Here is a 15060-nt window from a genome sequence, read left to right as displayed (position 1 = left end):
TAAGAGTATTTCTATCTTCTCATTTCCAGGACGAATAATTATTAAGCCAACATGAATAAAACATCAGTATATTCGCCACATACAGTAAAAAAACAAACAAAAGAAACATACTGTACAGTTGAAATTGTAGAAAAATAGACGGATTAAAATGTGTATGGACTTGTCATCACTATGATCACAGTACAGGGGGAAGGCGGAAGCCCATGATGACTAATTCACATTGGGAAATTAATGGGAATGCCATGGGATATCATTATTAAGTACTAGTTATTAATAAAATATACTAATTTGGTGTCTGTGCGTGTGTGCGTGCGTGCGTGCGTGCGTGCGTGCGTGCGTGCGTGCATGCATGCGTGCCTGCATGCATGCCTGCGTGCGTGCGTGCGTGCATGTGTGTGTAGGTGCCACTTGTCAGATCTGGAATTGGGCAATTCCTGAGGGATCTAATATTGCATATGATTATACCAGTGGTTCTCAAACATTTTAATTTAAGGGACCCCCACACAGTAACTCTGAAATGGAACCAAATGGACCCATAAGGGTCATTTTGGTTAATTTCAATTACAGACCAATAAAGATCCATTCGGTTGAATGAACTAGCATGAGATATGAGGGGGAAACAGCTTAGTGTTAAACTAACTACCATGTCTGCTAATTGTTGCGCAACGACTGTTCCTAAAGAGGTTGTATTCTGTGTCCAATCAGAACCACTGTTCCTAAAGAGGTTGTATTCTGTGTCCAATATCAGAACCACTGTTCCTAAAGAGGTTGTCCAATCAGATACCTTGATTTTCTTGCCAGAGGGTGTCTCACCCTTCAGGATGCTGGCGTCCATGGCCTCCATGTCCTTGATCACCAGACCAAACAGCTTGTCACAAAAACTAAATACCAACTGGAGAGAGAGAGAGAGAGAGAGAGAGAGAGAGAGAGAGAGAGAGAGAGAGAGAGAGAGAGAGAGAGGTAACATTTGTTAAGAGAGGGATGGAGAGCGAAGAGGGAGCGAGTGAGAAAGTAAACGAAAGAGAGAGTGAGAGAGGAAAGAAAGAAAGGTGCCTTAGAGCCTAAAAACAAGTGAACAACTATGTTTGCGTGTGCAGGCCTTCTGGCTCCAAAACTATAGAATTAACTTAACCCATATGCAATCAGAACTGCAGACTGACTCACTCACCTCTTCAGACTCCATCTTAGCCCGTAGCACTTGCAATAGCCTTGACGACCTTATACAGGCATATGCAAAGGCTAAACTTGTGTAATGTAATTTAGATAGCATTTTATGTAGACATAGCACTCTACTGTATATAGCTTCAGTGTACAGATAATCTACTGTTAGACAGATATTAGTTTCTTAGCTTGCTTGATTCTTGATGACTATTTCTATGTATTTGATGCATTATGCTGTGTTGTTCTTGTTTACTGTAAATCGCTCTGGATTAAAAGCGTCTGCTAAATGCCTAAATTGTAATTGTAAATTGAGTATCACTCTAACCTGCTGAGTGACGGAGAAGCCCTGGTTGTTGAACTGCTGGATGAACTCGGCAGCCATCTTGTCTGAGTCGTAGGGCGAGTTGTCGGTGCTCTTCTTCTGCAGGAAGTCGATCTCGATCGTCATGGCGCCGATGCACTGCTTGGTCTTGTCGAAGTTGTAGTTGGACACTGTGAAGGAGGACATTGGGTTAACTGTTGTAGTTGGACACTGTGAAGGAGGACATTGGGTTAACTGAATCCACCTGGTTGGACACTGTGAAGGAGGACATTGGGTTAACTGAATCCACCTGGAATGGGTCTATTTGTTGTAGTTGGACACTGTGAAGGAGGACATTGGGTTAACTGAATCCACCTGGTTGGACACTGTGAAGGAGGACATTGGGTTAACTGAATCCACCTGGTTGGACACTGTGAAGGAGGACATTGGGTTAACTGAATCCACCTGAAATGGGTCTATTTGGGGTTGGTAAGTTGTAGTTGGACACTGTGAAGGAGGACATTGGGTTAACTGAATCCACCTGGAATGGGTCTATTTGGGGTTTTAGTTGTAGTTGGACACTGTGAAGGATGACATTGGGTTAACTGAATCCACCTGAATGGGTCTATTTGTTGTAGTTGGACACTGTGAAGGAGGACATTGGGTTAACTGAATCCACCTGAATGGGTCTATTTGTTGTAGTTGGACACTGTGAAGGAGGACATTGGGTTAACTGAATCCACCTGGAATGGGTCTATTTGGGGTTTTAGTCATTTGCTAAAGTAAACTTGTTAAAGTAAACTAGAAAACTATTTGACTCCCATTTATTCAACAAACATGAGGCAGAATGGAAATAGAAGAGCCCTTTGATGGTCACATGAATATGTATTATATATGGAAATAAATCTCCAAAAGCTTAATCAAGAAACAAGCGATAAGTCTTAGATAGCAATTATGAGGCAGTTTAGATGCGCCATATCTCTACAAGCAAGACATTTGGCAGGAAATGAATCTGGGCAATTTAATGAGCTACCTCCTACCTACCGATATCACTGACAAATACAGTTACAAATTGCCCATCTACACAGCCTCAAATGATTAGATTACGCTGAGTGGCCCAGGCCACCTCAAACCACAAAGGAGGTTTTATCTCTCTCTCTCTCTCAAAGAAAGAAAAGGAAATAGCAGTACAATAACAGGCGAGTGGTCTCAACTCTCTATGCAGTGGTTATTATAAGATATTAATCAGATGCAATATTACCTTCAATTTCCTGGCCAATGGAGAGGCCGGCCCATTTCCTCTACAAGGACAAAAAGAGAAGAAGATTGAGTACGGAAAATTAAGTGTGAGCAATGTGTGTGAATAATGAGGGCAACAGTGTTAGTGGAGAGCATTTAAACACAAGTGCAGCTGTGTGTTTGTGTGAGTAAATGGAAGCTGTGTGTGTGTGTGTGTGTGTGTGTGTGTGTGTGTGTGTGTGTGTGTGTGTGTGTGTGTGTGTGTGTGTGTGTGTGTGTGTGTGTGTGTGTGTGTGTGTGTGTGTGTGTGCGCGCACGTGTGCTCGTGCGTGCATCGCAACAATGTGCAAACATAGTAGCAAGATTCGTGAGCTTCTGTGATAGGAGAAGGATATCAAATGGAACACAACCACCCTAAATTGTGTGTATTCCTGCACAGAGTGATCTGTGCACATAGAAATTGATTTATTGGAGATTCTGACTTTCAATTTGACATACATATTGTTCCACTTTTTGCTTTGGCAATGTAAACATGTTTTCTCGTGTCAATAAAGCCCTTTGAATTTTGTGTGTGCGTGCATGGGTGTGCGTGTGTGTGTGTGTGTGTGTGTGTGTGTGTGCGTGCGCGTGCGTGTGCGTGCGTGCGTGTGTGTGTGTGTGTGTGTGTGTGTGTGTGTGTGTGTGTGTGTGTGTGTGTGTGTGTGTGCGTGTGCGTGCGTGCGCATGTATGTGTGTGTGTCTATGTGTGTGCACACCTGAGGCAGGCTGAAGGCGACGGTCCCAGGGAGCACAGAGTTGTGGCCCTTTGTGGTAAACACAAACCTGTGGTTGGGAGTGGTCTTCACAGTTATATGCCTGTGGAGAAAAGGAGAGGACAATACAATGAGAGCCTATTTAATCAGTCCCTGTCTCAGGACTGCAATGATAGAGCAGGGAGATGCCATGCCATATATACAGTAGGGCTGGACTAATATGTTTAAACCCATTAGTATGTGGTGCCCTTCATTCAATGAGCAACATCAACTATTCGCCTACAACGTTTAGGAAATAAATGTGAGGGGCCAATACAGTACATCACCCAAATCATCTGCTCTACATCCCTCAGTAAACAAAGACATAGAGAGAGAGAGAGAGAGAGAGAGAGAGAGAGAGAGAGAGAGAGAGAGAGAGAGAGAGAGAGAGAGAGAGAGAATATGTATGTTTTTGTTCTATAAATATCATGATATTTATATGCCAGGAAGAAATCATTTGACATCCCTGTCAAATCAGGGACTAGTCAGGTTTGCCAAGTCAAAGCAATTGCCTTTCAAGTCGGATAGAAAAGCAGCAGTTCAAGTTGTCCCCAAAGACCAGGCCTGGGAACCGCAGGACTATTTGGATGAGATAATCTCCCTGTTCTCATTTGAAGCAGCTTATTCTGTTCACTGCCTTCCTCTGGGTCATAACGTCTCTCTCCACAAACAGCAAGGCAACAATGAGAATACTGTACATACTGTACAGAGGGACTATACGTCATGTGGAACAATTGGATACTTAGCAGCCCACAGAGAGGCCAACTGATTCTATTAATATTTCATTGAGCTAAGCTTTATAAAACCACGACCAACAGAGAGGAATGGGAATGTGGTTTTCAACAACTTTGGGCATGTGTGTGTGTGTGTGTGTGTGTGTGTGTGTGTGTGTGTGTGTGTGTGTGTGTGTGTGTGTGTGTGTGTGTGTGCGTGCGTGCATGCGTGTTTTTGTGCACATGTATGTTTACATGAGAAAGGTACTGAGAATATGAAGAACTACCCCTGCACATAAACCCAGAGAGACATATAGTGCAGTACACACACACACACACACACACACACACACACACACACACACACACACACACACACACACACACACACACACACACGCATGTACGTACGTACGTACGTACGTACATACACATACGCCTCCGCATTAGCCGGCCCTAAAATCCAAGAGGATTCCACTGCCTGCTAGTCTCAAATTAGCCAGGGATTAGCTTCACAGTGGTCTGGCTCCATGCTATGAACTACGGACAGGTTTGCGACAGGGAAAGTAAAAAGAAATTAATTTGGTTCACTTGTTTTGAGTAGCCTATTAGGAAAGGTCATTGAACTATTAAAACTTGATTGTGATTGTTTGGAGTTTGGAAACAAAAGATAGAGAAGTTGAAATGTTGGCGGTGAGTGCCTTGCATGAGCTTCAGTCTGAAACAGATAGTGTGCGGGGACTATACGGTAACAGTGAGGGGATTATACTTTCTCATTCAGAAGGATACATGCATACCTTGGCATCTACTGAACTCAGCAAAATCCGCACTTGCCTTTTTCCCATGTTTTGGGTCCAAAGCATTGATTTCGAGTTGATGAAAGAGTTGATGATATAGTAATCTCAAGGAAAGAAGAGGTTATCTATTTGGGCTGTATTCTTGACAACAAAATGAGAGGTGAAAAAATGGCATCAAAAGTGATGAAAAGAAAAGGATTTTTGGGCAGCATTTGCATCAAAATAAGCCCATATGGGACATCTAATTCCAACACGATTTGATGTTTGGGATGGCTCAGCATAGAAGACAGGGTTAAGCAAATATAAATGGGATTGGTATTTAAGATAATGAAAGGGACAGAGCCCTCAATACCATGTCTAACTACTTCTCCAAAGTGAGTGACACCCACAGTACAGCCACAACACTAGAGGGTGCGACCATGATCTGGCACCACCCAAATTTAGAACAAGCTACTTCGCCACCAAAATGTGGAATGCCCTGATACCATCCATAAGGATGTGACAGCGCTCTCCCCTTTCCTGTCAAACTACTGGACTACCAATAAAGGCATAAAAGCCCCAAAATTAATCTGTAAAATAATAAATGAATAAAACAAAATCTAGGAGACAACTAGGGGAGGGAGATGTAAATTCCCATCGAAAGGAGGTGTCATTACATAATATGTCTGTACCACATTTACATTTCTGACAAATAAAGTATTTAATCAATCAATCAAACTGTAGGCTTTAGTTATTAGTTATCTGTGGACACATGGATGCTAGCAGGGTGTTGTAGTGAAATTTACGACACAACAAAACGGACTGTGGATGAAATAAATGATTTAGGTTTCTTATATTCCATATCAAAACCCTGTGGGCTGATATATGAAAACGCATTAAAATAACAACCATTTACACTAATTAATAGCTTCATGCCGTTGGGCTTGGCAAGTCTGCCAGGATGTGTCCTCGCTCACAGCTCTTCACAGTACACACTCATCACTCCTCTGAGCAGAAATAAGAGCTTTGGGATAACCCTAAGAGTAGAACGAGGATTGCGGAAATATCATTATCTCCGAAAAATTATACCTACTAGCTAGAAAACGAGACAAAGTCGCTGTGCAATACAATTGTATTGACAGACAGACAGACAGACAGACAGACAGACAGACAGACAGACAGACAGACAGACAGACAGACAGACAGACAGACAGACAGACAGACAGACAGACAGACAGACAGACAGACAGACAGTGCTGTGCCACTGTAATGGTTTCAACAGTCAGTAGTGTTGCTAGGAGACATGAGAAACCCCTTGGTAAGCTCTTTAGACATACTTTAGAGTAGAAAGGCATCCGATCAACCGCTAAAACTGCTGGGAAAAAGTGGATAAAAACATGTGAGGCTAAGTGTAACAGACATCTCTAGTAGTCATTTCCAAAGGCAAATTGAATCTTTAGGTTATCACATTCAGGGCACCTGTGTTATAGTTTACAGTCTGAAACCCTATATGTTGTGCTACTGTACTAGTAATGGATCTTTATATCGTTTAAAATATCTGATCTTTGCAACGATACATTTCCTATTAGTAGTGCAGTAGGTCGTAGTGGTGTATTGTTGGTATCGGCTCCTTTCCAATGCACTAGACCCCTGGGAGAAGGATTGCTGAGGTGGTGTGCCACACCAGTTCCCAGTACTTACTGCATGGGATCGAACCCAGAACCTTGTGATTCAAAAGGTGAGTTCTCTACGGACTGAGCTACCCGAACCCTTATCGAATGGAAATATGCATGGAAGTCTCATAGACAAATGAACAGATGTACGATGAAGTAAATGTTTGGACATTATAGCTGACAATGATGACTACTCACTGTCCAGACTGCATATCCTTCTCGCTCACCACAGCACAGTTAGTCAGAGACAGCTCATCTGTCGGGCAGCGAGCCGCTTGCATGGTCTAGAAGATGAAGAAAGGGAGGTAGAGGAGGGGTGGGGATTAAAAAAAAAGAGATGTGAGTTCAACAAATAATAAATACTGTTTGACGCAACATTTTAATATCAAGCCAGAGAATTCCATTCGCTAGACCGAGACAAATCATGAGAGGATGGTATAGCGGGAGCCAACGGCACGGACACACCGACAGGGACAATTTTTATGACGAATCTCTTCTTGTGGTAAAGTAAGGTACAGTATATGTGGAAAATGTTGAACTTGTGAAGAAAATACTCTCCACAGTGACATATTTCAAAATGATGAGTGGGTTTATTCTTCTGATCACTGTTAGTAGCAGATCTCTGTTTGTCAACACATTAAGAAAAAAAACACCAACATAAGCAGATCAAGATGTAAATGCACAATGCAAAGAGTTCAATATTCCTTTTATTACGACAACAACCAGTAAAGTGGGTGTATTGGCATCATGTGTCACAGCAATAAATGATGAATATCAACTGTTGCCCTCCATGAGGCGGTTTAGAGTCCCAAAATATAAGAAAAACAGGCTAAAGAACTCTTTTGTACACCAGTCTGTTCTGCTTTTAAACCAAAATCGGTAAACCAAGAGGATATGTTCTATTGTTCTTGTTCCTGTCTGCTTCTGTGATGTGTGTCCTGTAATGTACCTTGTGTAATGTATTGTGTATGTCCTGTCTGTATCTTGAACGGTGACGTCATGGACACAAAGCAAATTTCAGTGAAAGCTGACAATAAAGTTGTATCGTATCGTATCGTATTGTACTTTTAACCTGATTTGGATTAAACTGTGCATATGAGTTGGGAGTAGCGTCAGGAACCGCACTTTTTTACCAAGACACAGTGCATGGTCATACATAAATGTGTAACACAGTTAGAGCATGAGTATCTTTCTAGAGTGTTTCTAGATTTCTTTTCATATAAATCTTTTTATTGAGATTTTCACTGAAGGATATCCCAGGATCAGGTAGACACAGTAATAGTCATGCTCACAGATCATATTCCTTGGGTAATATGACAGATTTAAAGTAAGTACAACATAAGATCTGAGTTCTTTTGTTTGCATGTAATAGGTACAGAGATAAATAATAAGGTGACTATGCTACTGAACACCCCGAGCCCCTCCCAAAAAGTAGAAGAAATATATATTTTCTCCCCTTCATACCCAATTTGATAATGTGCCAATTCCCAGTTCCCCTGCGTAGTGGTCCATCCCTGCAAATCCCCACAGAAGGTCATTGGGAGGAGTGTATTTCTATTTAGTACTGCATTCATCCAGTGCAATACGATACAGCCAGACAAAAACAAGCCACAATAACATGGCTTTGCCTTCGCACCGTTTCGTGTGGGTGATACAGCGTCTACCGCTGTTCAGGAGTTGGCAGAGGGTCAACTCCTAGGTCTTCTATAATATCTTCAGCCCACAGCTTAGTTATTGTGTCTCAGCTAATTGCCCACTGTGTCCAATATGACTACAAGGAAAATGAAATGCTTGTTAAAGTAGTTAAATGAGTAGGTAAGGCTTCTGTCTCCACACCCACATATCTATCCCCTTAGCTGGTCTGCTGAATCCCACCAATGCCTTTGTCTGCCCTCTATAAGTCTATTAATTCAAGACAAAGAGAAGTACACCACCCATGCTTAAAAAGATCATGCCCATTAACGTCTAGTGTCAGTACTGTGATTGGTTAAAAGCTGCTATTTTTCAACATTTTTGAAAATTCTTGAAAGTGTGCAAACTACTTATTCAGACGGCATTTGTATATTGGGCCACAGGTCTTAAAGGCTTTAGGTAGGTTTTTCTCCTGCAGTGGCACAGTGCTATTTGTCTGCTCAACCAAATGAAAGATACTTGCTGAACAGTGTGACCTTTCCAGAGTCAAATTCACTTTTGTTAGATGCGTGCAAAACCTTACACGCACGCACGCAGCACGCACGCACGCACGCACGCACGCACGCACGCACGCACGCACGCACGCACGCACGCACGCACGCACACACACACACGCACGCACGCACGCACGCACGCACGCACGCACACACACACACACACACACACACACACACACACACACACACACACACACACACACACACACACACACACACACACACTACTTGTTTCCTGACACCACACACTATGAGTTGTTGAATTTTACTTGCAGGTTCATTTGTAGAGTGCATAAAGTCTACTGCCTAATGTATGACTTGGATTGTCCCAATGACGCACGCACGCACGCACGCGACTGTTTGATTTCTTCTCACTTATTGTATTCCAAAATATCCGCCTATAGCCTACGCCTACGGGTACGAGTATTGTCTAACAGAGAGGCATGTGCAAAGATGTGTATCTTTTTAAGAAGAGCTGGAATACTTATGCTTGTCTTTGTCTCTGTATATAATATATGTATATATATTTTGTTTATTTGTGTAAATGACTTGAACATTCTGCTCAACACTCAACAGTACCATCAATTTAGGCACCATGAGCTAAAGACAGAAAGTATTTTAACGAATGAAGGGGCTTTATTACCATACCAACTTGATAACTGGTAAAACATCGAAGCAATGTAATAAAATCACAGAGAAAATGATAGACAGTTACATTAACATGAAGACTGCACTGTCAAAAGTCTACCATGTGACGCCAGAGTCAAGCATTAAGCTTCTTTCTCTAGCTTGACTGGAATGGAATAATGCATGTTCAAGTCCATTTATCCCTTACAATACACTCTAATTTACTTGTGCAATTACCACAATTTAACGCTTATTAATACTTCACCCTTGATTAACATTTTTTGTATTATTATTTTTAATTGGGAGGTTGATGATACCATTTGAAAGACTAAATTAAATTACCTTTTGTTTAATACTAGTCCTTACCCTACCCGTTCTGGATATATGAACAGCAAATGATGTTCAGTGTGGGTAATGATCTTGGGAAGTTGGGTTGGGCACAAAAGTATAGGCTAATGGCCTGAACCGTGACTCAGCGGTCCAGGCACCTTGGTCGGTAGTCCAAGTCTGGCAGTGTGCCGCGGGTTCGACTCCCGATCCCGACGGCCTTTACTGCATGTCACTCCCCCACTCTCTCCCCCATTTCCTGTCAGCCTACTGTCTGTCCCTCTATAAAAAATATAAAATAAAGGCGAAAGCCGCAAAAAAAAAAAAAAAGTATAGGCTAATATAGATGGATGGACGGATGGATGGATGGATGGACGGACGGACGGACGGATAGATAGATAATGTTGCTAGGTGTCCAACCGATAACCCTAACGGCTGAACCGATCAAAACAAAACAGAGTTTTAGATTTTCCTGTTCAAGTCAATGGGAAAAATGTATTTACTAATAAATGTAGGCCTATATAAATTAAACTTTTCTTTCGCAAATAAATGCTGTAGTACAATCATAAGTACACCATTGATGTGTGATGTAAATTTGGTGGTAATATTCATGAAGTTATTGAATATACTATATTCTGTGTTGCACTTTGTAGACGGTCCCTAACCGCTCAGCTAACCGTCTGCTGCCCATAGAGATGCATATAATCTATTAAACTCGGAGGTTGGCTTTGGTGTTTGTAATTAAAGCAGGGCACATTGAGGCTGGAGGACAGGGCTGTGCGGCGCTAGGTTCCGTGAGGCTGTCCGTGCGCCGTGGCGTTTTGAGAAGGCGTCCTATAAGCGAGCAGCAGTCTTGCTCTGTGCTAAGGAAGTGTACAGACAGAATGACAGACGAAGGTTGGGGCGGTGTTTTAATTTTCTCCTGAAACAAATGAAGATCGACGTCTTTTATTTAATATCTTTAATGTTTCATAACCTTTTCTAATTATTATATATAGTATACTTGTTAAGGCACGTGGGAATACACTGCAGCTCAGTGGTGGGGCGGTGGCTCAGGGGTAGAGTGCCTGGATGGCAACCGCAAGGTTGCCAGTTCGAACCCGGGCTCCCCCAGAGTTACTGTCGAAGTGTCCTTGAGCAAGACACTGAACCCCTAATTGCTCCCGATGTGCTAGTTGGTGCCTTGCATGGTTTCCGCTGCCATCGGTGTGTGAATGGGTGAATGTAATGCACAATCTATGTAAAGCGCCTTGGATAAAGGCGCTATATAAATGCACCATTTACCATTTAGTGGTAGATCATTTGACCGCCAATACTTCATAAGGCTGAGAATCAATCAAGCGGAAGAGAGAGAAAGTGATTGCTCCAATACAGCGATGGAGTTTTATTGCTGCAACATTAAATTAAGTGCCTCATAGCAGAGAAGGATGTGGTTGGTTGATGCAACAGTAGAGACAAAAGGGACACAACTGTTAACATGGTAAGGCTTTGGCACATTCAAAGGCCCATAAAGCATCAGTCGCCATGGTAACAGGATGTCCTCAAGCAGAGAAGGATGTGGTTGGTTGATGCAAGCATCCCTTTAACACAGGGGTGCCCACACTTTTTTGACTTGAGAGCTACTTTCAAAATGACAAGCTCAACAAGATCTACCCACCGAAAAAAATGATGCTGAAAATAGTTTAATATGTACCTGAGGGGGCTTTGGAATAGCAGGGCTGGCGTTACATACAAGAAGAATACACTTGGAATGGGAAATAGAGGGGGATAAATGGAATATGTCGAGTTTTTTGTGTTTAATTTGTAATGCTAAGTACCAACGTTTTTGTGCACAGCAACACTCTTGAAAACAAAATATTAAATTGTGGGTTTGAGCTTTTTTTTTCTTTTCTTTTTTTTACATTTAAATTAAATATTCTTCAGGGGCATGTCAAGTGATCTACCTGCACAGCCTTTGTGATCTACTGGTAGATCACGATCTACCTTTTGGGCACCCCTGCTAGAGAGAAAGGGACACAATTGTTAACATGGTAAGGCTTTGGCACATTCAAAGGCCCATAAAGCATCAGTCGCCATGGTAACAGGATGTCCTCAAGCAATGAAGAGCTAGTAGCTGAACGAACGGGGAGGTTTACAGTGGACGTGAGGATGCGGTAGTCTCTAATTAGAACCCTGTTGTCTGCTCTGTCCCCCCTGGGAGTATGGAAGCTCCCGTCTCTGTCCCCCCTGGGAGTATGGAAGCCCCCGTCTCTGTCCCCCTTGGGAGTATGGAAGCCCCCGTCTCTGTCCCCCCTGGGAGTATGGAAGCCCCCGTCTCTGTCTCTCACACCAGGACAATTACTTTCAAGCATTGGTGGAAGAACTTAGAAGCACTCACATTTTTTACTTAAGTAAAAGTATCCATACCGTATCCATACCGCCCCACTTAACAATGTTTTTTCAAAATGTCAATCTTTAAAAAAATAGCAGATCTGCAAGCTTTGTGAGCTGTGAGCTGGTATGTACAGTATATGGCATAATGGCAGTATAAATTAAAGGTATATTCAGTGATTTCACTTAATTCACTTCTTTTTTTGTTTTGTTGTGATAATCGGGGTGCATACTTAGTTTAGACTAGTCATTGGTTAGACATGGGTTAAGGTTAGGTTTAGGTGTGCTGCCCCGTGGGAGGTTAGGTTTAGGGTGAGGGTTTGAGATAGGTTGTAGTTGTAGGACTAATGACTGGTCTAACCAATGACTAGTCTAAACCAAAAACTGTCTAAACTAAGTACTGCACCCGTGATAATCCTCCCTACTATAGAGTGTACTGACCATATAAGGAGGTCCTCCCTGTCCCCAGTTAACCCCTGGGGGTCAAAAAACCTTAAGTTTCGTTTTTGGCTAGGTGGCCCAGCCTTCATCTAATCAGGATAGACAGGGGCCTTCCGGCCAATCATGATCGAGCGGGGGCGGGCCTTAGTGTGTCTGCTGTTGGCCTGTCGCATGTCCTCCCACTGTGGCACGTGCATGTGCACATCTTGTTATCGGGGCGGACCAGGGGGTTTTCCAAATCACTGAATGCTCCTTTAAGTAAGTAAGTTAAAGTAATTAGTAACTAATATAACTATAATACAACTATAATTGTAGTGGAGTAAAAAAAAGTCTGCGTAGTTACTAGTTTCTTATTTGGGCTTAATGTTGTTTGTTTAAACCAGTGGTCCTCAAACATTTTCATGTCAAGGACTACCAAATGAATATGTATTATGTAGTTGTGTGCGTATCTCCATCTTCTGCCAGAGACCCCCTGGATCCATCATCCACATCTACAAGCTCATTGTGACGCGTTGTGGCATGTAGATCGGCTCATTTCAAAATATCCAATGCATATAGTTTTTATTTTATATTTTTTTATAGAGGGATAGATAGTAGGCTGACAGGAAATGGGGAGAGAGATGGGGGAGTGACATGCAGTAAGGGCCGTCGGGATCGGGCACACTGCCAGACTGGATTACCAGCCAAGGTGCCTGGACCGCTGAGCCACGGCCCAGACCCAATGCATATAGGTTTAAAGTGCTCATGTGGCCTACTTTTTAGGCCTGTTTTCATAGAGTTGGTTTCTTATAGCAACTGACCTGTCCCAGTGGCTATATGGCTACCAACAGTCATTAAGACATGCAAATCCCTTGACTCCTTCAAAACCGCTCTCAAAGGGCACCTACGGACGGCTGCAATTCGAAACTGGCCCCCGTAAAATATGAATCCCCACCGCCCAATTGAAATACATTTTCAATTATCTCCACGTTTTTTGTGCACGAAATATATCACTTTGGAGAAGAGCTGTTGAATTCCCAACGGTGTCTGGGAAGGTTTGTGTTGGCATATTTGGAGCAGATTTCATCTCTCTATTATCTCTGCAGAGCACGCCACCTGCTACTGTTGGCAATGTTATCATCCTCACTCATCAAATGGAAGTCTGTAATCACATATTCTCTCGTGAGAGTGTTCATGCAGCACTGACAGAATCTACCTGTTTACAAGACATATGATGCTCTAGCTCAGGGGTAGGTAACGATGATAGAGAGGGACACCACACTCACTCCAGGGGGCCACACACATTGCGTCCAGGGGGATCAAAATGCGTTGCATTTTTAACTTGTAGATATCTGCTATTTTTGCTATTTTTGAATCCTAAACGATTTGTTGCCATTTTTGAATTGTAATCCTGAAAGCTGTGGGCCTCGTTAAGTGAAGTTGCCCATGTACACTCTAGCTGGATAACCGTACAGGTCTCTGAAGATATAGACTGGAATGTTACTGTAATGCCTTGAATTTTATCTACCGTCATGCTCCATCACTAAGTTAGCGATAGCTGCCCTGTGTTAGCTACAGTATCACTATGAGAAACACTACAAATTAGGCCTGAGGCCTCTAAATCCTGACCTAAGGTTTCTGAAAAACGTCAAATATTGATATAGCAGCATCAACATTTTTACATTTTTTAATACTGTACATACTGTACAGAACCCAAAAATGGGTTCCCGGCCTGAGGGGGTAAAACACCAAAAGGGGTTCCCGCCCAGAATGGGTTAATAGGTGGGAAGTCGCCAGAGGATTGCATTTGCATTGCTCAACATTCAAGTGACTCTACTGGCAGCAAGAAGGAGAATAGTGGAGTAGATATTGTGATCCTCTGCTCTCCCAGTGACACTCCTCACTGTCCGGTGAGGAGTGGTGAAAGGAGGCAGCTGGCAACCATGTGTATTGATCAGAGTAAGCAGCATGTAGTCGACACCATCCCCACAACAAAGGTGGAGGTTTGGCTGAGACAGAGACTGCAGTACACAGCGAGGAATTGACAATGACTAAAAATGACACACAGACATTCCAAAAGAAAATCTCTCATCCACATTTTGTCCTCTCCCCTGCCTAATTCACCATCTGCATCGAAGGATTACAGCGGATTTAGGAGGTGAATTCAATCGACGATCATTCATTTCTCCATGACAACATGCGGTGGTAATTGGAAACTAAGGAACATGTGGGGTACGCAGAGAATGATCAAACTCAAAGCATTGCTTTACTGCAGCGCATCATAAATTCTAACCACGTATCCAGCCACACCCAACTCGATTTTGGTCCATCACGTACGTTACATCTTCTGCACCCTTGGAGTGTAGTTAACAACACGCAAAACGATTAGCCACCGTTCTCTGTCTGACATCTGAAGGAGGGGGAGTGCTAATGCTGAGCTGAGCTGAGAGCAGCAGGTGTCATTATGGGAATT

The 15060-nt window shown here is 42.7% G+C and overlaps 1 protein-coding gene across 1 annotated transcript in view; it reads right to left on the bottom strand.

Moving 5' to 3' along the window:
- The window catches only part of nsfa (N-ethylmaleimide-sensitive factor a), a 56230-nt gene that overhangs the window by 17649 nt on the left and 23521 nt on the right, over nucleotides 1-15060 (bottom strand). Inside the window, exons 2-6 of the mRNA XM_079521424.1 lie at nucleotides 6853-6938; nucleotides 3457-3556; nucleotides 2724-2763; nucleotides 1487-1653; nucleotides 785-892 (exon numbers count right to left, since the gene is read on the bottom strand). Coding sequence (XP_079377550.1) covers nucleotides 785-892; nucleotides 1487-1653; nucleotides 2724-2763; nucleotides 3457-3556; nucleotides 6853-6938 — 501 coding nt within the window. The remainder of the gene's footprint in view (nucleotides 1-784; nucleotides 893-1486; nucleotides 1654-2723; nucleotides 2764-3456; nucleotides 3557-6852; nucleotides 6939-15060) is intronic.

Source organism: Electrona antarctica (genome assembly GCF_951216825.1).
Source record: "Electrona antarctica genome assembly, chromosome: 14".
Classification (NCBI taxonomy): domain Eukaryota; kingdom Metazoa; phylum Chordata; class Actinopteri; order Myctophiformes; family Myctophidae; genus Electrona; species Electrona antarctica.
The sequence above is the reverse complement of the archived record's forward strand: the minus strand, read 5'-3'. Positions and strand labels throughout refer to the sequence as shown.